This window comes from Bufo gargarizans, chromosome 5, assembly GCF_014858855.1.
Source record: "Bufo gargarizans isolate SCDJY-AF-19 chromosome 5, ASM1485885v1, whole genome shotgun sequence".
NCBI lineage: Eukaryota > Metazoa > Chordata > Amphibia > Anura > Bufonidae > Bufo > Bufo gargarizans.
The window spans coordinates 491,059,113-491,085,436 of record NC_058084.1 but is presented as its reverse complement, the minus strand read 5'-3'; the positions used below and the strand labels follow the sequence as shown (position 1 = coordinate 491,085,436).

Genomic DNA, 26,324 nt, shown 5'->3' with positions numbered 1-26,324 from the left:
CCGCTAATACATCCTGCCTCCAACAGGATGTATTAGCATGTCTGTCATAATGACTAGGAGTATCAGTGCATAGTACAAGTAATCAAAAGACTGTTTGTTCAAGTCCCTTAAAGGGACAAACTAAAGGTTCAATTAGTTTAAAAAAAAAAAAAATGTTAAAAATTCAGCAACATTGTTTAATGTGTTCAGTATGATAATTGTACAGTCTGAGCCCAGTGACGTAAGTGACGTCATCCTCCTCTTTTCTTTCCAGCACAGGCTGAATACGTCACTGGCCCCGTCGCATGCACAGTTGTAGAGTCGAGGCTGATGCCCCCAAGTGCTACGTTCGGCACTGCCATGCACAAGTTTTAAACGCGATACAGCAGGAAAAAGGGGGGCAGAGTTATGGCTTGAATGTGATGTAGGAGGGGTGGGTGGACACATTGTGGCAGGGGGCGCGCGCCTGGGCTCTTTCCTGCAAGAGTGAATATTGCATATGTTCTTATGCTTTTTAAAACCGGACTCAGAAGTCTTAAATTAAGTTTTTAGATCTATGTTAACAAAGAGTCCATTTTTTTATAATTTTGCGGACAGTTTAAAATTGAGCAACCCAGGTGGGACTTGAACCCACAATCCCACTGCTGGTGGGCTAAGTTATCTTTATTAAATGATTGCTTGCAGATTAAGGGTCCCCAAAATGCAGATCTACAAAAAATACAGGTGACGTCTGTGTTGCATAGTTTTTTTTTTTTGCGGATCCATTGAAATAATGCCTAATCTTTTTCGGAAAACCGACAAGACTAGGACATGTTCTATCTGTTTTGCTGGACTACGGAATGGACATGTGGACGCGGAAAGCAAACAGTGTGCTCTCTGCATCTTTTACAGCCACATTGAAATGAATGGCTCTGTATCCAATCCACAAAAAATGTAAATCGGATTCAGACCAAAAATACGGTAGTATGAATGGGGCCTAAAAGTGATGCTTTTTACATTTATATTTATTAAGATGCTCAGGAAAATTTCTTACCGTTTAAATTCCCAAAATGTTTTCAATAAAACCTATCAATTTGCACAGAGGAGCTTGAACTCTCAAACATTGTAAACTTTACAGATGTAGCAGAGTTAACAGTCACACTAGGTGACTTTTCACATCTAGTTAACGTGTTATGACTGTGACTGTTAACTCTGCTGCATCTGCACGTCTTATGCAAGTCTATGCAAATGCGGCAGTTAACTTTCACACTCGGCCATTATTGGCTGGTTTCACCGTGCATGCAGGACTTTTTATCCGTCTTGAAAAAACAGATGCCAAATGTGCATAATGGATGCAACTGACGGATTGAAGAACAGAAGAACGGAAAATGAAACAGTGATGTGGAACCAGCCTAAGGCCGTATGCACACGGTTTTACTCCGCATCTAATCCACATTTTTTGCGGATTGGATGCGGACCTATTCATTTCAATGGGGCCGCAAAAGATGCAGACAGAACATGTCCTATTCTTGTCCATTTTGTGGACAAGAATAGGCAGTTTGAACAGAAGGCAGACGTAGCGATCCGCAAAATGCAGAATGTACACGACCAGCATCCAATCTGTAATTTTCGGACCTAAAAAAAAAATATATGGCTGTGCGCATGAGGCCAAAGGAATTGGTTTGAATGATTTTGAATGTTGAGGGACAAGCGAACTATTTGAGATATAAAAATGATTATTTTTTTACATACAGTAGATGTGCAATATTATTAAGATATCCAGGAAGGATTTCTTTACTTGCTGCTACATCTTGAAATTGTAAAGTACAATACATAGCAATGGGTGTATTCTGTCTGAATTCACATGAGCTTGACATCTCAAACGGCTTACAGAGATTTTAACAACATATGAAGATATTTTCCTCCACAACATACAGTAAAGTCCTGTCTACATTCTCATGGTTTTGGAACTTGATGCTCCAGCTGGAGTTTACTTTTAAGAGTCAGATTCATAAAAAGTATGCAAGAACTATTGAAAATCCTGCACTTTAAAACTGAGCAAAACAGCAGTGACTGGAATACACTGCCTTCAGCTTAAGTGGTTTAAAGGGCTGTTCAACCTTTTTTTGCTTTTTAAATTTCAACCCCAGCCTCCTGTACCAGTGGGAAAAAAAAACATATTCACCACTTCATCCTGGCTTCCTGGTTCCCTTTACTGGTCTTCAGGTCCCTGTCTGTAACCTTCCCGACAGACAAGGTCAAGCGTGCCATTGCTGCCAATGACTGGCCACAATGGTTTCATGTCCACAGGCAGTGATTTGCCACCACTGTGACCCTGTCTGTGTAGGAGCTTTTAAAGGCAGGGACTCGAAGACCAGTAAAGACAAACCAGTATTCATGGCACCCGAATGGAGCATTGGGCAGCAGGTAGGTATGACTCGCTTCACAGGTCCTGCTGGGTAAATCATTACCTATTGGATTAAAAGGGTTTTCTCTTATCTCCCATGCTTGAATCCTCCATCCTGGTTTGTTATGTCACTGCTGTCCCATCATGACTTTGGGCACTGAGATAACTATCTGTCTTTTTCATATCTATCTGTCTTTCTATCTATCTATCTATCTATCTATCTATCTATCTATCCATCTAACCAACAGAAACTGAAATCGAAACTGATTTGCCACAGGGTGCAGTGGTAGGTAATAACTTTAGAATAAGGCAGTTTTAATAAATTACGGTATATGGGTAAAGTTATATAACTGCGATATCTGTTGGGCAGAATATTTTTTTATTTGTGACACGACCCATTTAAAGGAACACAGAGAGCGGAGGGAGGGGGGCAGGATCTCTACACACTCTCATCCTTCACCTTACCCCCCCTCCACAGTGCTACCCAACTTCACCTTGGGCAGGTTTTGGTGTGGGGGGACCTACACAATACAAGTAGTTGTGCTCTGGTGATAAATCAACATAGTCATTAGGAGAAAATAGACTTATCCCAATTTCCACCCAATTGTTTCTACTCTTCGGCAAACTTTGGCAAACTCCAGCTCCACAGGCCATACACTAAGCAGGACACAACAATTTTTCCTTTTTTAAATCTATCTTACTTCTAAGCCCAAGATTTATCTGTGACTCTGAACAGGTGTTCATATGTATCTTGTTTTTCTGCTGAACCAAATAGTTTCTGATTTGTGGTAAAAATGCTGAATTTGTATCTCAGTATTTGTTCAACAACCACAGACAGGTCACAAGAACACTCACGTTCTAGAAAATGCTAACGGTTTTTATTGCAGTGATATTTAATAAGTGATCATGGGTCATTGTTAATAGCTGTCAATAACATGCTTAATCCAGTCCAAATAGATGCAGACCTTGGTGTAGACACCAGGAAATCCAGTTTGTGCACAACCTTTCCCCCAAGATACCACTCCATATAGCTCTCCATTGCAGATCAGAGGTCCACCAGAGTCCCCCTGCAAACATATCAAAAATAATTTGTAAGAAACATGCATATATTATAAAGAGAGCTTGCTATATTTCGCCTTCCAACAATCCAGAATGTCTGCTGTCCAGCACTGAATAAGGGCTGATTCACACGACCGTAACGGCTCCGTGCCCATAAAGGACGGGCACCAGCTCTGTGAATCCTGTATTGCGAGGCGGACCCATTCATATGAATGGGTCCATGATCTGCAAAATACGGCAAAACATAGGACACATCTTATCATTTGCGGTGCGGAAGCAGAGACCTGAAAGCCCACTGAAGCGCTTCAGAGTGTTTCCATGTGCTTCCAATCTATGCCTCTGCTCCACAAAAGATGGGATCTGTCTCATCTTTGGCCGTATCTTGTGGATTTTGGACCCATTTAAGTCAATGGGTCTGCATCCGCAGCACGGAGTGCACAAGGCCAGTTCCCGTATATTGCAGACCCGCCATTTGTGGTCCTCAATACAGGCACAGAGCCCTTGCGGTAATGTAAATGAGTCATAAAATGTGGAATTTTATTGGTCTAGAAATAGAATACAGAAGAAAGAGACCAGGTCTAGCAGGCATTAAGTCCTGAATTTTCAGGTAGTTAGGGGTGCGGTGGTTAGATATTCATACATATACAGTTTGCGCTAAGGATGAATAGGGGGAGGTGCTTTGTGAGCAGACTGATCCCACAAATAGTATTAAAGAGGTCACAGGTAGTGTTGAGCGAAGCGAAGCATTTGAAGCGGAATTCATTCCGAAATTTAGGAAAACGTTGATTCTCAACAAAGCCTAATTTCCTCACGCTTCGTAGTAACAAATCAGGTTTTCCTAAAATGGTGGCTGCAAGTGTTAGTGTACGTGAGAGTCGGAAGCCTGGGAACGCAAGATCACCCATAGTGCCATGCAGCCAGCCAATCCACAGGTAGCCATCCCCTTGTGATGTCCCAGCCCTATAAAACCTCATCCACTTGACAGGCCGCCCGCTCCTGACTTGATTGAAGAAAACCTACGAAAGGACCTGCGGTGAGCATGATGACATCACCCTGTGGCCATTGTGATCATGTGGTGATGTCATCATGCTCATCGCAGGTCCTTTGGCTGAGCGGGCCTTTATTGTTATTTTGGTGTATGAAGCAGAGACCAGAAAATGAAGAACAGCGGGACCAGGACAACATTGGAACGACAACAGTAGTAGATCTGTGAGGTATGGCTTCTTTTTATTAATACGCCCTGTGAGTGGCATATTTAGTTTTTGTAGGATATTTCAGTTTATGTGTAGATTCTCATCAGTCACCAGCCTCCACAACCCAGTGTTGGATTATGTTTGCTCAGTAGGGAATTACTAGGTTCTGTATTATTGGGAGTATTGAGAATATGCAGATACTATAGTCAGTCTATGTGTATGGGCTTTCATTATGACTTTGCAGTGTCATGAACTCTGAAGAGACCACAGAACATCATAACTTGATGCAATTCACAAATGTACAATGAAAATTCCCACGGTTTCACCCAAATGATGACCAATATCAAGCTACAGTTTGGTGGAGGTCGTGTCAGATTGTGTCATTATTGTCCTGCATTTTATATATGACAGAAACGGCTACACTACAGAATAGTCACTGGTTAAGTCAGCAGTATTTATCTGTGAATGTTCTCCAGCTTTTGTGAAACTACGATTACTAGCAGCTGTCAGGGCATGCTGGGAGTTGTAGCTTCGCAGCAGCTGGAAACCTAGAGAGTCTTGTAGATTGTGAGCCCTCACAGATAGGGTCGTCTCTTTCGCTGTAGGAGTCTGTCTGTTACTCAGTTAGGTCACGCCTATTGTAGTGTTTTTGTATTATGATATGTATGTAAAGCACCCTGAAATGAATGACACTTTAAAATGAAGAAACATAATAATAAAAATGGAGGGTTTGGAGAGCGCTGCTCCATGGGAAATCAAAGTAAATTATCATTAATTTACAGTAGAAAAAAAGCTGAGCTCAGCAATTCTATTCACCTAACCCAGGTAAGACCACAAATACCGAACCCCTTTAAAGGTATATAACAATCAGCCATAGAATTAAAACCACTGGCAGGAGAAGTAAATAGCATTATTTAATTAAACAGCAAGTACATTTTTGGTTTGGGTTACATTTATCACACCAAAAGTGGTATAAAGGTGTCACAAGTCTTTTGGCGAATGGCTTATGAGTGGTAAAACTTGCAACCTTACCCCGATCATGCCACTCTTCTAAAGTGGCGAGAAAAGGGGGTCTAGCAAGGGTGGGGAAGCGGGCTCATTTCTAATTTTCCACGTCTGTTTCTGGAGTGGAAAATGACTTTAATCTATACCAGCAAGAGGGCTGGCATAGAGTCAAGTCTGTCACGAGATATTAATTCTGGAGCGTGTTTTTTAAGAACTATGGTTTTACTTATGTAAATTTTGTAAATTTGCCCAAAGTTTGACACATTTAGTAAAAAAAACTCATTGCAATCAAGAGGATGTGACTTTTATTGATAGGGTGGGGCTTAGTTAGAAGGGGAAAGGCCTAAGATGTGCCATTTTATGCCAAAATTGCACCACTATTGTTTAGGCTTCAGAGTTGAAATTTCTCAGATTTCCCCTAAAATCTCTAAGATTTCCTTCAAAATCTCTCAGAATTCCCTCAGAATCTCTCTGATTTCCCTCAGAATCTCCCAGAATCTCTCAGAACCTTTCCGAATACCCCTCTAAGGCTGCTCTGGTTCTTTGTTTTATTAAAGAATAATCTTTACTCCAGACAATATAAAATAATATGATGAAGAAAACACTAACCACCCCCCCCCCCACCCAAAACCACACATACAGACATAAACATATACGTGTCAATAAAAATATATCTTGTTAATAAGGGTCAGTTTACAGTATGTATATATATTTTGTTCATACTAGGCCATGCCTCTACCCCTTCACAGAAACTATGCACAGATATGTGCCCCCCACCCAGTAGTTATGTCCAGATATGTGCCCCCTCACAGTAGTTATGTCCAGATATGTGCCCCCTCACAGTAGTTATGCCCAGATATGTGCCCCCTCACAGTAGTTATGCCCAGATATGTGCCCCCTTCAGAATAGCTATGCTCAGCTATGTGCCCCATTCACAGGAAGTAAGAAAAAAATATACTCACCTAGTTCCTCATGTTCCTCAGCATCCAACGCTCCACAGCAGCAGCAGGATGTAGTGTCACACATTGCTCTGCTGGTCTGTGTAGGAGGAGGAGCACAGCAGATTCACAGCCACACTGCTCCTCCTCCTACACAGACCAGCAGAGCAATGTGTGACACTACATCCTGCTGCTGCTGTGGAGCCAGGGCCATATTTAGATTTTATGCTGCCCTAAGCACTTTAGTGCCAGCTTCCTCCCCCCACTGAAGTTCATATTTTATAGATAGCTGCGGATAAAATGCTACCTAGGCCTTCAGCTGTCCCGAGTCATACGATTGCACAACTAAAGGGCTAACCTGTTACATGTGCACTTGGCAGCTGAAGGCATCTGTGTTGGTACCATGTTCGTATGTGTTCACATTTCTGAGAAAAATAATGTTTTAATATATACAAATGAGCCTTTAGGAGCAATGGGGGCATTACCATTACACCTAAAGGCTCCATTCTCTTTGTAACTGCCGCGCCCTCTGCACTTTGACATGGCCAAGTGTGATGACATTTTCACTGCCAGGACCTGGCAAAGTAGACTGGGTGTGGCAGTTGCAAAGAAACCGGAGCCTCTAGGTGTAATGGCAATGCCCCCGTTGTTCCCAGAGGCTCATTTGCATATATAAAAACATAATTTTTCTCAGCAATGCGGGCACATATGAACATGGGACCAACACAGATGTCTTCAGCTGCCAACGCACATGTAACGGGTCAGCCACTGTCATAGGTAGACATCTGCTGACAGATAAAGTGGTTGTCTGGGTTCAGAGATAAACCTGGACATATCCCCTCGTACCTCCACTCAACCCCTTTGACATTTCATGCTCCAATGCTCTACCTTGCCCTGTGATGTAAAGCGCAGGGCAAGGGCTGTTTTGTTGAAATTTTTACAATGGGCAGTGTTTCTGGTGACATCAACGGCTCTGGTGGGCGAGATTGACAGGCTAAAGCCACCGTCATTAGTGACGGTGACGTCATCTGGCTCACTGCTACGTGGAAGCCACCCCATAGTACCCCCAGTGGTAATAAGGCTCCCTACAGTGCCCTCAGTACCAATAAGGCACCCCTAATAGAAATAACACCAATCTATAAGGCACTCCCATAGATCCCTCAGTAGTAATAATGCCCACTGTATTTATAATGTTCCCTGCAGTGCCCCCTGTAATATAATGCCTCCTGTCGTACCCCCTGGAGTTATAATCTTCTCTGTAGTGCCCCCATAAATTATAATGCCTGTCCTCTCCTACAGTCTATACAATACAGTCCCATGTAAATAACATCACTCCTCTCCCTCCAGTCTTCTATACCATGCAGTCCCATGTAAATAATACCAGTCTTCTCCCACCAGTCTTCCATATGTTACAGTCCCATGTAAATAACCTCTCTTCCTTACAGTCTTGTATAACATCCAGTCCCATGTTAATAACTTAAACCCCTCTTCAGCCCCTTCAACATATAACCCAATGCAAATAACATCACTCCTTATCCTCTAGTCCTCTAAAATATCCAGTCCCATGTAAATAACACCAGTCATCTCCCCCAATCTTCAATAACAGACAGTCCCATGTAACTAACAGCCTTCCCCTCCTTTCAGTCCTTCTAACATACAGTCCCAGTTAAATAACATATTTCCCTCCAACTAAGCAGGGAGGAGGTATAATGTGGAGAACCACATCTCCCAGGATTTCTTTGGCACTTACATTCATTCCATGGCACCACAGCTCTCCACTGCTGAGCGCTGCCTTTTTCTGCACTGGTCACATGATGGCGACCTCATCACAGGTCCTACCACCACTTCCAGTGTTGAAACGATCACATGACTATGATGTCATCGCAGGTCCTTCAGCTATGGAGTTTAGGCATAATGGGAAGCAGATTCACAGTAAATATCAAGGGGAGAAAAACAGAACTGGATCTCACATCCACAATGCTATGCTTAGATCTAATTAAACTCGCTTTTCAGCACAATATTAAAGTGTACAGCCCCCTATACTGCATGCTGTACAAAAAGGCATTAGTGTACATTTTGATCAAAAGGCATAAGCCCACTCACCACGCCAAAGTTGCCTCTTAGAGTGGGACCTACTCTGACAAATTCTAATTCACAGTAAGTCCTAATCAGGGGTCCCCCAAATACCACTCCCCTGAACCAGCTGCACAGGCGGTATGTCCCCTGGTGTAAACCCTTTAAAGGGGTATTCCATTTGTAAGATGCTATCCTCTATCCACAGGATAGGAGATTACTATTAGATAGATGGGGGTGCAATCACTGGGACCTTGACTGACCTAAGGGCTATCCCCTGTTCTGTGGATAGGGCATGACTTCTTATAACCGGAATACCCCTTTTAATATATAATAATATATATACTACAGCTAATCCATAAATATAAACACACATATTAGAAATGAGTCAGGATAATTGATGGACACCCAGCTTTATTTAATTGTTCAAATGGTTGATTAGCTAGTTTTTAGCCAATCATATCTCATGTAGGCTTCTAAAAAGTCAGTTCCTATTCTATGAACTGCCCTTCTTTGTACTGTATCTTATTAGGGTTGTTTCAGGTATCAGAGAACATGGATAGCGCTGCTCTCAGCACGGGGAGAAGGAAGCAGTCTCTCCCTCCCCCCTGTGCCACTGCCAACAATGGGAACAAAGAGGAGATGAGGAGGGGAGGGCGCACTGCACCACCAATGATAACTAACGTTTAATACATTACAAATACAGGCGGCAGAAACACATAGCCGGCAAGAGAGTGGTTAACTGCCGCTGATCGCAGCTCCCTGTCAGAGGTCGAGTGACGGCAATGTGTTTCTGCTGCCGGCTGTATTTGTATTAATTTGTATTAAACATTAATTATCATTGGTGGCGCAGTGCGCCCCCCCCCCCCCCCCGCAGTATTAAAAACATTGGTGGTGCAGTGTGCCCTCCCCCTTCCCCCTCCCCAGTATTAAAATCATTGGTGGCGCAGAGCACCCTCCCCTCCCCCCTAGTATTAAGTATTAAGGATGCTACTGAAGCCCTGGCTGCCATCAGCTCCCTGCTGCTGTGTCTACTATGCACAGGGCAGCAGGGACAGTGTAAGATCCTATTCACCCTAATAGAGATCTATTAGGGTTAATAGGACAAGGGACGAAAAGATCCCAGGTTCTAGACCCAAAGGGGGAAATAGTTATTAAATAAAAAGTAAAAAAAAAAAAAAAAAACACACCAAAATATTAAGCATAAGTCACCCCTTTCCCAATTTTATATAAACAATAAATAAACATATTACATAGTACCATGTCCGAAAAGTCCAAACTATTAAAATATTTACAAAATCTCCTATGCGGTGAACGCCGTAAAAGAAAAAAGAAAAATAGTTTTTTGTCACCTTTTTCCCCCAAAAAATAGGGTAGGACTGTTTGATTATGGGCCGGACATTCCATAAAATGCGGAATGCACGCGGATTTTTTTGGCGTTTTTTTTTTTTTTTTCTTTTTAGTGGTATCGAGTATCGCAATACGTTTCTATGGTATTGAATACCGAAATTAAAAATGTTGGTATTGCAACAACCCTATATCTTATCAAGACCTTTGAAATACCTCGAATTTCCCTTACCCTGCCCATAAGCTCTCTATACATTTTTAGAAACCAAAAATCCATCTAGTGCAAAACAGTAACTAAATGAAAGGGATGAGGGGAGAGGTGGGGGATGAGGCTGCAGTTTCAGATTAGAACACACAGAGCAGCTCAGGAGGACACCACCCACAAGCATTGAGATTCGAGAATGTGAACTTATAGAAATCAGCAGGAAAGACCCAAAATACAAATTTATGGCTGATCTACTAATATAGATCTACATCTATGAAGGGGTTGTAATTTTTGCATTGGTAGATATGCTTTACACTAGATAAATGGGAGGTCACCCCTCACTTCTGTTCCCATTTCGCTTAATGCAGATCACATAGGTTGTAAAACAAAGACTAAATTGTTGACATAGCAGAATACGGAAGAACTATCACAATGGATAGGTTTATATTTTCTTTCATTCTATACTTGCCTGACATGAGTCCTTTCCTCCCTCTAGGTAACCAGCACAAAACATATTTGTGGTGATTGAGCTTGGATAAGAGGATCTACAGCTTGAGTCCGAAAGAACCGGAAGATCCAAACATTGTAGGTTATTCGGATACTGAACTGGAAAAATATAAAATATTTGCCACATTTATTCATTTCTATAAAAATAATTATATATATGCAACAATGTGATATTTAATAATTTTGTGTTAAAAAAAAGACAAATGTGGTAATTGATCAAACTGGTGTAAAGTAGAAATGGCTTAGCTGGCCATAGCAACCAATCAGATTCCACCTTTCATTTTTGACAGCTGCTTTGGAAAATGAAAGGTGGAATCTGATTGGTTGTTATGGGTAACTAAGACAGTTCTACATTACACCAGTTTGATAAATGACCACACTATTATAGCAACTATACTTTTTTATTGGCTAATGAAAAAATCTATGCAAGCCTCTTCCTAGGCCTATACTTGGGACAAGCTCTCAGCACCTCTACAGGTCAGATGTTTGAGGGGGCACAGTGCTTGGGTGAACACTGCAGCATACCAGAACACGCTATATTTAGTAGTAGCTGTGTATTATAGAGTTGTCCCAAGTGAAAGAGTTATGTAAAGAGTTAACCAACCCAATGGAGTACACCACCCCGCTTATTCCCCACTGCTGTGTCTATAATTGTGGCAGGAAGTGAACAGAGTGAGGCTACTTTCACACTAGCGTTCGGAGCGGGTCCGTCTGATGTTTCATCAGACGGATCCGTTCCTATAATGCAGACGTTTGCATCCGTTCAGAACGGATCCGTCTGCATTATAACTTAGAAAAATTTCTAAGTGTGAAAGTAGCCTGAGCGGATCCGTTCAGACTTTACATTGAAAGGCAATGGGGGACGGATCCGCTTGAAGATTGAGCCATAGTGTGTCATCTTCAACTGGATCCGTCCCCATTGACTTCCATTATAAGTCTGGACGGATCCGCTCGCCTCCGCGCGGCCAGGCGGACACCCGAACGCTGCTTGCAGCGTTCAGGTGTCCGCTCACTGAGCGGAGCGGAGGCTGAGCGCTGGCAGACGGATGCATTCTCAGTGGATCCGCCTCCACTGAGAATGCATTAGGGCCAGACGGCTGCGTTCAGGCCGCTTGTGAGCCCCTTAAAACGGAGCTCACGAGCGGACACCTGAACGCAGGTGTGAAAGGAGCCTAAGAAAGGGAAGCATCAGCATCACTATCCTGGGGAAATCCAGGAACTACTTTTCATGACCTAATTGAAAGTCACATACGTTAGGACATGAAAAGGCAATCTAGTGATCACAGGCCTGAGTCATGACAAATGGTCACATGATGCAAGGGGATCCAAACACCACTGCGGCTTGTGATTGGCTGTGTTGATGTCAAACTGGCTGTTGACATTGATGGAGACCAGTGAAGCATCACAGGCCTGCAGGAGAAGGAGTGGAGAGACGGTGCCTGGAAGCAGGTAAGTCATCTTCCTTCACAGGTCTGGCTGAATGGGAGGTTTTTCCGAAACCCTCCCATTTTTGCACAACCCCTTATCTGTGAATTTTTTCATATCAAACCAGACATGAATCCTGCACTCGCTTGGCTCTGTAATTTTTCACATGCATAATGCAAGTTTACTCTCCCCAGCAAGATGCAGTACTGGGCATTCAGGGACAAAGGGTGCAGTGAGCGCCAGGGCCCACGCTCCGTGCACTGAACAGCTCATTAGCATGGTAGAGTGAACTGCTCTTTCTGCTGGCTGTAGCAACAAATGTCCTGTTGTAATAGTCTCTTCATAATAATAATATTCAGCTTATCTTCAGTTATGCAGCTCCACTCATTTAAAAGGGATTTCTAGTTTTCAAGTGGAATAATTAGCTTATTGTGAGATGGGGAAACAGCTCTCCTTGTCTGAACACTGTTTGTGTACAGTTGTGGCCAAAAGTTTTAAGAATGACACAAATATTAGTTTTCACAAAGTTTGCTGCTAAACTGCTTTTAGATCTTTGTTTCAGTTGTTTCTGTGATGTAGTGAAATATAATTACACACACTTCATACGTTTCAAAGCTTTTATCGACAATTACAATAAAAGAGTCAGTATTTGCAGTGTTGGCCCTTCTTTTTCAGGACCTCTGCAATTCGACTGGGCATGCTCTCAATCAACTTCTGGACCAATTCCTGACTGATAGCAACCCATTCTTTCATAAGCACTTCTTGGAGTTTGTCAGAATTAGTGGGTTTTTGTTTGTCCACCCGCCTCTTGAGGATTGACCACAAGTTCTCAATGGGATTAAGATCTGGGGAATTTCCAGGCCATGGACCCAAAATGTCAAAGTTTTGGTCCCCGAGCCACTTAGTGATCACCTTTGCCTTATGGCACGGTGCTCCATCGTGCTGGAAAATGCATTGTTCTTCACCAAACTGTTGTTGGATTCTTGGAAGAAGTTGCTGTTGGAGGGTGTTTTGGTACCATTCTTTATTCATGGCTGTGTTTTGGGGCAAAATTGTGAGTGAGCCCACTCCCTTGGATGAGAAGCAACCCCACACATGAATGGTCTCAGGATGCTTTACTGTTGGCATGACACAGGACTGATGGTAGCGCTCACCTTCTCTTCTCCGGACAAGCCTTTTTCCTGATGCCCCAAACAATCGGAAAGAGGCTTCATCGGAGAATATGACTTTGCCCCAGTCCTCAGCAGTCCATTCACCAAACTTTCTGCAGAAGATCAATCTGTCCCTGATGTTTTTTTTGGAGAGAAGTGGCTTCTTTGCTGCCCTTCTTGACACCAAGCCATCTTCCAAAAGTCTTCGCCTCACTGTGCGTGCAGATGCGCTCACACCTGCCTGCTGCCATTCCTGAGCAAGCTCTGCACTGGTGGCACTCAGATACCGCAGCTGAATCCTCTTTAGGAGACGATCCTGGCGCTTGCTGGACTTTCTTGGACGCCCTGAAGCCTTCTTAACAAGAATTGAACCTCTTTCCTTGAAGTTCTTGATGATCCTATAAATTGTTGATTGAGGTGCAATCTTAGTAGCCACAATATCCTTGCCTGTGAAGCCATTTTTATGCAACGCAATGATGACTGCACACGTTTCATTGCAGGTCACCATGGTTAACAATGGAAGAACAATGATTTCAAGCATCACCCTCCTTTTAACAGGTCAAGTCTGCCATTTTAACCCAATCAGCCTGACATAATGATCTCCAGCCTTGTGCTGGTCAACATTCTCACCTGAGTTAACAAGACGATTACTGAAATGATCTCAGCAGGTCCTTTAATGACAGCAATGAAATGCAGTGGAAAGGTTTTTTGGGGATTAAGTTAATTTTCATGGCAAAGAAGGACTATGCAATTCATCAGATCACTTTTCATAACATTCTGGAGTATATGCAAATTGCTATTATAAAAACTTAAGCAGCAACTTTTCCAATTTCCAATATTTATGTAATTCTCAAAACTTTTGGCCACGACTGTAGATTAAATTAAATGATCTAGACTGACATTCTGCTGTTTGGCCACATGATGCCGCTGTTTCCTAAACACAGCTAACAGACTGCATATATTTCCATATTCATGAGAGGTGGGGTTACACAGAGCCTGGAAAGGAAGAGAAAGGAGGAACTGAGGAACTGTGTGAGCAGAGGATCCAACGGCATTCAGGTGTGAGAGCATTCCTCAGTGACCAGAACTGCAGCTAAGTGAAGCTGATCGTGTCCAAGACCCTGATCTTGTCCAGAGGAATGAGGATTGCTTTCAGGAACGCTGATGAGAGCTGAGGAACAAAGCTACATACACTGTGGGACCGCATGCTTGTTGGAGAAGCTTTTGTTCAGTTCAGAGTCACCAGCGGATGCAGAGCAGACCCGGGTCGATAAGATCGTGCATGCACCTCATTACACCTAGAGACTGAGACCAGGCCTATAGTTAGTTAGATAGGGTCTCTGTTTGTGTCAGGCCACAAGTGCTGCTATTGTCCATTGCAAGGACTCCATAACTTAAAGGGACATTTCACATTGGAGAGCTGATTAACTTCCCACAAACTCAAGCCAGGCTGACTTTTTTCTCATAGGGAATACTCAGGCATGTGGTACAGGACCAGTTATGGGAGTGGGAATCCTGTAGAGCTTTGTAAGATTGTAAGCTGTTGTGCTGCAATGCGGGCTAGCCCATATCACACACCCATACAGTTATTCTTGTTTTTTTGGGGTAATAACAGGTTAGGTGTGGCGATTAAATCATGCCTGCAAGTAGGTAAATTACCAAGCTTTCCTCCTGCATCCATTGGAGGGCACCGCTCTGTGCAGCACAAGAGTCTCCGCCTTCGGGCTAGGTATATGTATTGGAGGTTTCCAGCATTTGTGGTTGTCTTCATTACAATGTTTAAGTAAAATTCTGTTTTGGCAAAAGCTGTGGAGTTGTTTTCCTCTTTCGAGACTTCTCTGTATCCTAGGGAGCCCATCCCGGTACACGGCTTACATCATGAAATCGTATTCTGCTGCTGGGACTTCTACTGTAGTTATCTGCTGTAAAATGCAAAGTAATGCAGCAGAAAGTATTGCATTCCCCTACAAGGCCGCTACAGGAGAAATTAAGTATTTGATGGTTCTTATTGAAGGCAATTTTCTTTCTATGCACTCCTGCTCCAAAGCAATCTTTGTACCTTCTCTGCTCTGGCTTATGGATGAGAGCCCTGAAGGAGAATTCCCTAATAGGGAACCAGAGAACACTTTAGCCATATTCACTATCATTTACCACATATTATAGATACTTTATAGAACTTAAAAACACAAAATGCAATCGCACTCTGCAACCAGCACTCTGCCCTGCCTTTATGCTGGATGTTGAATAAGGCATTGGTGTACATTTTGGCCAAAGCGTAATAAGCCACTCACCACGTCAAGGTCGTCTCCATGAGTGGTCCCTAACACTAGTTCCTACCTGTTATGGGCCATGACAGCTACACGAATATTCGAATTTAGAATTTTTATCTCGAATATAGGTACTTCGAAAATTCGCGAATATTTCGAATATAGTTATATATATCATCGTAATTTCGAATATTCGATTTTTTTTCCCGATTTTTTCAGAATTTTTTTTTCCGAATTATTATTATATTTTTTTTTTAAATCAGTACACATGATCCCTTCCTGCTTCTAGCTTGTGGGCCAATAAGAAGGCTGCAATATACTTGACTTTAGGAGTAGTGATGAGCGGCAGGGGTCATATTTGAAAATGCACGATTTTTTTTTCTTGAAAAAATAGGCAAGGTAATGATTGTGTAATATGCAAATTTTCGTAATTCGAATTTTCGGATTCAAATTTTTATTGAGAATTTTTCAACTTTTAGACAAAGAAGATTATAGCACTATATTAGCTTAACCTCTTAAGGACATAGGGCGTACAGGTACGCCCTTGTGCCCTGGTACTTAAGGACACAGGGCGTACATGTACGCCCTGTGCATTTTCGATCACCGCCGCAAGGCGGGCGGTGATCGGAACCCCGTGCCTGCTCAAATCATTGAGCAGGCACTTGGAGCAAATGCGCCGGGGGGTCCGGTGACCCCCCCATGTATGCGATCGCAGAAAACCGCAGGTCAATTCAGACCTGCGGTTTTCTGCGTTTCCGGGTTATTCGGGTCTCTGAAGTCCCGATAACCCGGAACAGGATGGTGATGGTGGTGTGATTTCACTCCACCAATCACCATCCAGCGATCCTGAGTGGTGATGGTGACATCACCACTCAGGATCGCTTTCTGATTGGTCTGTGGGTGGTCCGGCGGCAGATTCAAAAGAGGCAGGCGCTCCTCTCCTCCTCCTTTTGTGTTCCGGAGCCGGAGGAGAGAGGAGCTGCCTGCACGTGTCTGCTGCACCCGATCTGTGCCCCCCAGGACCCGATCTGTGCCCCCCAGGACCCGATCTGTGCCCCCCAGGACCCCATCAGGTACATAGGGACAGCTAGGGAAAGTTTGGTTTAGGCAGGGAAAAAAAAAGGGAAAGTTAGTTTCTGAACTTTGATTGCATCACCCTAAGTTAGGGTGTCTGGGGTCCACAGCACAGCTGTGTGACCCTAGACCCCCCCAGGGGTGCTACCACTTGCCCCCCCACCCCCTGCCCCCCCCCCCACCTTTTTTGGGGTGCATTTTTTTTTTTTCGTGTACGCTGACTGTGGCCGGCACTTAGTGTCCGGCCACTGTTAGCGCATCGCACACCCCACCGCTGATCAACTTCGGACGGTTGATCAGCGGTTTTGAATTTTTTTCCCCACATTTTTTGCCCTTTTTTTAGTTAGTTTATTTTATTTTTTTTCTGTTAGTTTTAGGGTGAGTTCGTGAACACCCGTGCCCCCACACACACGCACACAAAATAAAGAGTTACACACACGCACATATACACGCAGACACACACTCCCCTATGGCCCGCCGGACGTTCTCGGCCGAGGAGGCATACGCCCAGATTGCCTCTGACTCCGAGAGTCCCAGTGAGGATGAGGATGACCCCACATTCCTGTTGTCATCCGCATCCTCCTCATCATCTAGCGATGATGATGAGCCCCCAAGGCGGCGGAGACGCCGCCAGGCGGAGCAAGGGGACCGCCATGTTAGGGACCCTGTGGCCCACACTAGTACGAGCAGCTCTGGGGCTCATACTGGTTTCCCGGCCCACCAGTTAAATCCACCGGAGCCCCCTGCCGGTGAACTTGTCTGGTGTAGCCCAGAGCGATACGAGCCTGTGATTCCTGATTTTGTAGGCCAATCAGGAATCCAGATTTCCACAGTGGGCTACACTGAATATGACTTTTTTTGTCATTTTTTCAGTGACCCACTGGTAAATCTGATGGTGGAGCAGACGAATCTGTACACCCAACAGTTTGTCGCTCAACACCCGGGCTCCTTTTTGGCCAGGCCCGGTGGCTGGACGCCGGTCAGTGCAGCCGAAATGAGGACATTTTGGGGCCTCGTGCTGCATATGGGCCTGGTCAAAAAACCCAGTGTCAGGCTGTACTGGAGTGGGGACGTCCTATACCAGGCCCCACTTTACAGTACAGCCATGACACGCTCCCGGTTTGAGGCCATCCGGAAATGTCTGCATTATTCCGATAATGCAGCATGTCCCCCCCCGAGGTGATCCTGCCCATGACCGTCTGTACAAGATACGGCCGGTCATCGATCACTTTGGGGCCAAATTCATGGAGGCCTATGTACCTGGAAGAGAGGTCGCGGTTGATGAGTCTCTCATTGCGTTCAAGGGGAGACTCATTTTCCGCCAGTATGTGCCCTCCAAGCGGGCGAGGTATGGCGTGAAGCTATACAAAATTTGTGAGAGTACCTCAGGGTACACTTACAAATTTCGTGTATACGAGGGGCGAGATTCCCGGATTCAACCCCCAGAATGTCCCCCCACTCTGGGTGTTACCGGGAAACTTGTGTGGGACCTTATGTACCCACTGCTGGATAAGGGTTACCACCTTTACGTGGATAACTTTTATACCAGTATCCCCTTGTTCCAGTCCCTTGCCGCCAGATCCACGTCCGCTTGTGGGACCGTGCGGAAAAATCAACGCAGCCTCCCTGCCCACCCCCTCCAGGTACCTATCCCCAGGGGTGAGACCCGTGCCCTTACCACTGGAAACCTGTTGCTGGTCAGGTATAAGGACAAGAGGGATGTCCTTATGCTGTCCACAATTCATGGTAACGGCATCACCCCTGTCCCTGTGCGAGGTACCGCGGCAACGGTCCTCAAGCCCGATTGTATCGTCGCTTACAATCGGTATATGGGAGGAGTTGATCTCTCTGATCAAGTCCTCAAGCCATATAACGCCATGCGCAAAACCCGGGCATGGTACAAAAAAGTTGCGGTCTACTTGGTGCAGGTTGCCATGTACAACTCTTTTGTACTATCCCGAAGCGCTGGCAGCACAGGGACATTCCTCCAGTTCTATGAGGCAGTCCTCAAGGCCCTGATCTTTTCGGACCGGGAAAGAGCAGGCCGGAGTACCTCGGGAACTGTAGGTGCCCGGATCGTCCCTAGCCAACACTTTCCAGGTGTGGTCCCCCATACTGGAAAGAAGGGACGAACCCAAAAAAAGTGCAGAGTGTGTCGCAGGAGGGGGATACGGAAGGACACGACTACTCACTGCGACACTTGCCCCGATCATCCGGGCCTCTGCATTGACGGTTGCTTCAGGGAGTATCACACTTCCATGGAGTACTAAATTTATATCCCAATTTAGCACTGACATCGGATAAAAAAAAATGGTTCTCAGACTTGAGACACCCAAAAAAACTAAAATAATTTATTAAAAGTAGACATAGGTATTGCCGCGTCGGTAATAATCTCCTCTATAAAAATGCCCCATTACCTAACCCCCCAGATTAACACGGTCCAGAAAAAAAAAAAAAAGGTGCAAAAAAAGTTTTTTTTGTCACCTTACATAATAAAAAGTTTAATAGCAAGCGATCAAAAAGTCATATAGCCCCCAAATTAGTGCCAATAAAACCGTCATCTCATCCCGCAAAAAATGAGCCCCCACATAAGATAATCAGATAAAAAAAAAAATAGAAAATGACTCTTAGACTTTAGAGATACAAATTTTTTTTTAGGGTATCAAAAAGGATAATATAGTCTAAAACCTAAATAATTGTAAAAAAAAGTTGACTTATTAGGTATCGCCGCGTCCGTAAGAATCTCCTCTATAAAAATACCCCATGACCCAACCCCCCAGATTAACACAGTAAAAAAAAAAAAAAAAAATAGGTGCAAAAAATATTTTTTTTTGTCACCTTACATAACAAAAAGTTTAATAGCAAGCGATCAAAAAGTCATATAGCCCCCAAAATAGTGCCAATAAAACCGTCCGCTCATCCCGCAAAAAATGAGCCCCCACATAAGATAATTGGCTAAAAGAAAATAAAAAAATGACACTTAGACTTTAGAGATACCCAAAAAAAAATGTTGTATCAAAAAAGATAATATAGTCAAAAACCTAAATAATTGTAAAAAAAAAGTAGACTTATTAGATATTGCCGCGTCCGTAAGAATCTCCTCTATAACAATATCCCATGACCTAACTACCCAGATTAACACGGTTAAAAAAAAAAAAAAAAACTGTGCCAAAACCGCTATTTTTGGCACTTTTCCATTTCAGTCCGTTTTTTCCGGTAACAAAACAAGGGTTAACAACCAAACAAAAGTTAAAATTTATTACCCTGATACTGCAGTTTACAGAAACGCCACATTTGTGGTCGTAAACTGCTGTATCCGTAAAAGGGAGGCCGCAAAAGGAAAGGACCGACATGGTTTCTGGAAGGCCGATTTTGATGGCCTTTTTTATTGACACCATATCCCTTTTGAAGCCCCCCTGATGCCCCCCTAGAGTAAAAACTCCCTAAAATTGACCCCATCTAAGAAACTACACCCCTCAAGGTATTCAAAAATGATTATACAAACTTTATTAACCCTTTAGGTGTTCCTCAACAGTTAATGGCAAATGGAGATGAAATATCAGAATTTCTATTTTTGGTAACCTTGCCTCACAAAAATGTAATATAGAGCAACCAAAAATTATATTTGCCCTAAAAATACTCCCCCAAAAAATGCCACCTTATCCCGTAGTTTCCAAAATGGGGTCACTTTTAGGGAGTTTCGACTCCAGGGGTGCATCAGGGGGGTTGAAACAGGACACGGTGTAAATAAACCGGTCCATAAAAATCAGCCCTCCAAAAACCAAACGGCGCACCTTTCACTCTACGCCCCGCTGTGTGGCCGTACAGTAGTGTACGGCCACATATTGGGTGTTTCTGTAAACGGCAGAGTCAGGGTAATAAAGATACAGTCTTGTTTGGCTGTTAACCCTTGCTTTGTTAGTAGAAAACATGGGTTAAAATGGAAAATAAGGCAAAAAAATGAAATTTTCCAATTTCATCCCCATTTGCCAATAACTCTTGTGCAACACCTAAAGGGTTAACGACGTATGTAAAACCAGTTTTGAATACCTTGAGGGGTGTAGTTTCTTAGATGGGGTCACTTTTAGGGAGTTTCGACTCCAGGGGTGCATCAGGGGGGTTGAAACAGGACACGGTGTAAATAAACCGGTCCATAAAAATCAGCCCTCCAAAAACCAAACGGCGCACCTTTCACTCTACGCCCCGCTGTGTGGCCGTACAGTAGTGTACGGCCACATATTGGGTGTTTCTGTAAACGGCAGAGTCAGGGTAATAAAGATACAGTCTTGTTTGGCTGTTAACCCTTGCTTTGTTAGTGGAAAACATGGGTTAAAATGGAAAATAAGGCAAAAAAATGAATTTTCAAATTTCATCCCCATTTGCCAATAACTCTTGTGCAACACCTAAAGGGTTAACGACGTATGTAAAACCAGTTTTGAATACCTTGAGGAGTGTAGTTTCTTATATGGGGTCACTTTTAGGGAGTTTCGACTCCAGGGGTGCATCAGGGGGCTTGAAACATGGACACGGTGTAAATAAACCAGTCCATAAAAATCAGCCCTCCAAAAACCAAACGGCGCACCTTTCACTCTATGCCCCGCTGTGTGGCCGTACAGTAGTGTACGGCCACATATTGGGTGTTTCTGTAAACGGCAGAGTCAGGGTAATAAAGATACAGTCTTGTTTGGCTGTTAACTCTTGCTTTGTTAGTGGAAAACATGGGTTAAAATGGAAAATAAGGCAAAAAAATTGAATTTTCTAATTTCATCCCCATTTGCCAATAACTCTTGTGCAACATCTAAAGGGTTAACGACGTATGTAAAACCAGTTTTGAATACCTTGAGGGGTGTAGTTTCTTAGATGGGGTCACTTTTAGGGAGTTTCTACTCCAGGGGTGCATCAGGGGGCTTCAAATGGGACATGGTGTAAATAAACCAGTCCATAAAAATCAGCCCTCCAAAAACCACACGGCGCACCTTTCACTCTACGCCCCGCTGTGTGGCCGTACAGTAGTTTGCGGCCACATATTGGGTGTTTCTGTAAACGGCAGAGTCAGGGCAATAAAGATACAGTCTTGTTTGGCTGTTAACCCTTGATTTGTTAGTGGAAAACATGGGTTAAAATGGAAAATAAGGCAAAAAAAGAAATTTTCTAATTTCATCCCCATTTGCCAATAACTCTTGTGCAACACCTAAAGGGTTAACGACGTATGTAAAACCAGTTTTGAATACCTTGAGGGGTGTAGTTTCTTAGATGGGGTCACTTTTAGGGAGTTTCTACTCCAGGGGTGCATCAGGGGGCTTCAAATGGGACATGGTGTAAATAAACCAGTCCATAAAAATCAGCCCTCCAAAAACCATACGGCGCACCTTTCACTCTACGCCCCGCTGTGTGGCCGTACAGTAGTTTGCGGCCACATATTGGGTGTTTCTGTAAACGGCAGAGTCAGGGCAATAAAGATACAGTCTTGTTTGGCTGTTAACCCTTGATTTGTTAGTGGAAAACATGGGTTAAAATGGAAAATAAGGCAAAAAAAGAAATTTTCTAATTTCATCCCCATTTGCCAATAACTCTTGTGCAACACCTAAAGGGTTAACGACGTATGTAAAACCAGTTTTGAATACCTTGAGGGGTGTAGTTTCTTAGATGGGGTCACTTTTAGGGAGTTTCTACTCTAGGGGTGCATCAGGGGGCTTCAAATGGGACATGGTGTAAATAAACCAGTCCATAAAAATCAACCTTCCAAAAACCATACGGCGCACCTTTCACTCTACGCCCCGCTGTGTGGCCGTACAGTAGTTTACGGCCACATATTGGGTGTTTCTGTAAACTGCAGAGTCAGGGCAATAAAGATACAGTCTTGTTTGGCTGTTAACCCTTCCTTTGTTAGTGGAAAAATTTCTCAAATTTCATCCCCATTTGCCAATAACTCTTGTGCAACACCTAAAGGGTTAACAACATATGTAAAATCACTTTTGAATACCTTGAGGGGTGTAGTTTCTTAGATGGGGTCATTTTTGGGTGGTTTCTATTATGTAAGCCTCGCAAAGCGACTTCAGACCTGAAATGGTCCCTAAAAATTTAGTTTTTGTAAATTTCAGAAAAATTTCAAGATTTGCTCCTAAACTTCTAAGCCTTATAACATCCCCAAAAAATAAAATATCATTCCCAAAATAATTCACACATGAAGTAGACATATGGGGAATGTAAAGTCATCACAATTTTTGGGGGTATTACTATGTATTACAGAAGTAGAGAAACTGAAACTTTGAAATTTGCTAATTTTTCAAATTTTTTTATAAATTTGGTATTTTTTGGTGCAAAAAAAAATATTTTTTTGACTTAATTTTACTAGTGTCATGAAGTACAATATGTGACGAAAAAACAATGTCAGAACGGCCTGGATAAGTCAAAGCGTTTTAAAGTTATCAGCACTTAAAGTGACACTGGTCAGATTTGCAAAAAATGGCCTGGTCCTAAGGTGTAAAAAGGCTGTGTCCTTAAGGGGTTAATTGCTCTATATTCGTTTTTTTTTTTCAAATATTCGCTATTTTGCTATATATTCTTGTTTTAGAATATTACAAATATTCGAAAAAAACTAAGTTATAGCAATATAGCGAATATTCGAAAAAAATGAATATAGAGCAATTTAGCTAATATAGTGCTATAATGTTCTTTGTCTAATAGTTAAAAAAATTTTCTCATCTGAAGTTCAGATTGGAAAAAAATTACAACTATAAAAAAATGATTATAGCACTATATTAGCTAAATTGCTCTATATTCGTTTTTTTCGAATATTCGCTATATTGCTATATATTGCAAATATTCAAAAAAACTGTAATAGCAATATAGCGAATATTCAAAAAATCGAATATAGAGTAATTTAGCTAATATAGTGCTATAATCTTCTTTGTCTAATAGTTGTAAGTTAAAAAATTCGCAATAAAATTTTGAATCCGAAAAATGCGAATTACGAAAATTCGCATATTACACAATCATTACCTTGCCGATTTTTTTCAAGAAAAAAAATATTCGCGAAATATCGTGAATTCGAATATGACCCCTGCCGCTCATCACTACTTATTACGCTTTGGCCAAAATGTACACCAATGCCTTATTCAACATCCAGCATAAAGGCAGGGCAGAGTGCTGGTTGCAGAGTGCGATTGCATTTTGTGTTTTTGCGTTTGTATCTGTATTTTGCCATAGCAATCTGCACCTGCTAGGGGTTGTGCGGGCTGAATCCCCCATATTTTTTCTTTATAGAACTTATATAGATAATAAAGAACTTTGCTGTGTTTCAATGGCTTAAACACAGTTCTGCACCTGTAAGTAGCCAACGGTGAGCAAACTATATTATCTGAGCACAAAGCATATCTAATATCACATATCTTTTGGACACACCTTATGAACCCATATTTACTATTAGTCTAGTACTTGTCAAAAGTAATAAATCTTAACTTCATCTTCTATCTAAACTTCTAATCTATCTAACCCGTTTCTTTATGAACAATGAAACTAACAACCCATGATATGAGGTGTGTCTGCTTGTGTTTTTCTTTTGGCTGACAACCCCTACAGACTTTAGAAAACATATTGAATGTATATACATACTCATATTACTCCTTGAGGTACTGCAGTACCATAATAAATTTGTAATGGAAATTTTAAAACTGTGTTCATTACATCTTAACTCCCTCTGCTACAAGCCTTCCCTACCTGCTATATGGGTCTACATCTTGTAAGTGCTAGAACTGCATGTTGAATGCAACCGGATCAAAATAAGAAATATAGAAGGCTCATATAGTAGCTCATATAGTAGTACTAAAGATTGAACATTACACTGCATTAATGTTCAAGGAGTCTTGCTAGAATACATTGTAACTATGCAGCCTAAGGATCAATTCACACGTCCGCAAAATAGGTCCGCATCCGTTCCGCAATTTTGCGGAACAGGTGCGGACACATTCATTTTCAATGGGGCTGGAATGTGCTGTCCGCATTCGCACTTCCGTTCCGCAAAAAAATAGAACATGTCCTATTCCTGTCCGCAATTGCGGACAACAAAAGGCATTTTTTATGAAAGTGTCGGCGATGTGCGGTCCACAAAATGCGGAACACACATTTCCGGTGTCCGTGTTTTACGGATCCGCAAAACACAAACGAACGTGTGAATGGACCGTAAAGTAGATATTTGATGTATAAATGACAACTGCTATTAATTTTCTACAATGACATAAAATTCATATTTGAGATTAAACTTATATTAAACTCACCATCAGATATCTTCAGGTTTCCCCAGCCTGACACCAGGCACTGAGTTCCCTCCGTGGGGCAACTATTGGCAATTGGGATAGGTTGGACATATTGGTTAAACTGTGCCGGCTCAGCAAGTTTGACCATCATAAAATCATGATCTGAGTAATACTCGCTGTAGTAGAAGTACTGAAAAGCCTTCTCCACTTGGATGTGCTGCTCAGTTCCCTCTTCCTTTGATGTATCATGTTCTCCAAGATGAGCAATCAAGGTCTTAGGTCTACATAAACAGTACAACAAGTCAAACCAGAACAAAATGATACATGTCATCTTGTTAATGTCTTATTTGCTTTAAATATTTATAGGGAATGTTATGTTTAAAAATCACATCTCTTGGTCAATTCATATCTAAAACTGCCCATACACAATACATTAATGTCAGCAGAACCTTCCAATTTCATTGGAACCAACCAAACATCTTATGTTTATTAGGCCTAAAATGCACTTCATACTCTTGTGTAGCCTGCACCACTATTCTTGACACTAAAAACACTGGAACCACAAAAAAAATCTGATGGACATTTAAATGTAAGTCATGATTTCTTTGAGAATGTAAATAGTCTAAGAAACTTTCTTGGTATGTGTTTCATAGTAGATGATAATGACCAGTATAGTTATTTTAGCTACAATCTAGATCAGCAGATTGCAGAACTTACTGCTTGTAGCAATGAGCTGCTGAAATGATCCATCTTGCAGTGATTAGGGATCCACCACACCAGCGGTTTCCTTTGTAAGTAAAATAAACTTGCCATGGTTGTGAATGTGGAGCACACTCATACCCATTAATGATTTTATCGTCGTCATCCAGAGGAGCAGCCACTGAAAGGGAATTACTTTAACGTTAAAAGAGTTTGTTACGGATTTCTCAAATAATTTTTATAGTGCCATACACAACATTTTAAGGCAATTGGGGACAGTGGCGTAGCTAGAAATGACTGGGCCCCACAGCAAGTTTTTGAATGGAGCCCCCCTACCACAGTAATTTTTTTGCAACCCCTTCCTTTCAGGCCGGCCCCATTCCTGTGGCTAGTAAAGATCGCTCTCTCAGACCAGGCCCGGCAGCTGTTTCATCCATTTTATACACTGTCTATACTGTCACTGTATATAATTTCATTGTGTAATACTGTTGAGGGGGCCCTGACAAAATCTTTTAGTCCTCCTCCTCCTGGATAGGCCCCTTCTAGGTCAGGGCCCCAAAGCAGCCGCTTCCCCTGCTTCCCCTATAGCTATGCCCCTGATTGGGGACACTTTCAATTTGGGTCTGATTGATTTGTGTAAATTAGGCTCAAAGCTAATTTCATTTATAGAGACAAAAAAAGATTCAGATATTGTTTATGCTTTTTTTTACCTGCAACCCCAAGGAACATCAGTAACCAGAGCGAATGCATGTTGAGCTGAA

General features: G+C 42.6%; 1 protein-coding gene across 1 annotated transcript; it reads right to left on the bottom strand.

Annotated features, from left to right (window-relative positions):
- Window positions 1–3,224: 3,224 nt before the first annotated feature.
- Window positions 3,225–26,324, bottom strand: LOC122938788 (trypsin-3-like). The gene is made up of 5 exons (XM_044294563.1): window positions 26,274–26,324; window positions 25,582–25,744; window positions 24,886–25,145; window positions 10,655–10,791; window positions 3,225–3,432 (listed from the first exon to the last, which is right to left on the bottom strand). The coding sequence occupies exons 1-5, from the start codon at window positions 26,311–26,313 to the stop codon at window positions 3,283–3,285; spliced, it is 750 nt and encodes a 249-aa protein (XP_044150498.1). The 5' UTR covers window positions 26,314–26,324; the 3' UTR covers window positions 3,225–3,282.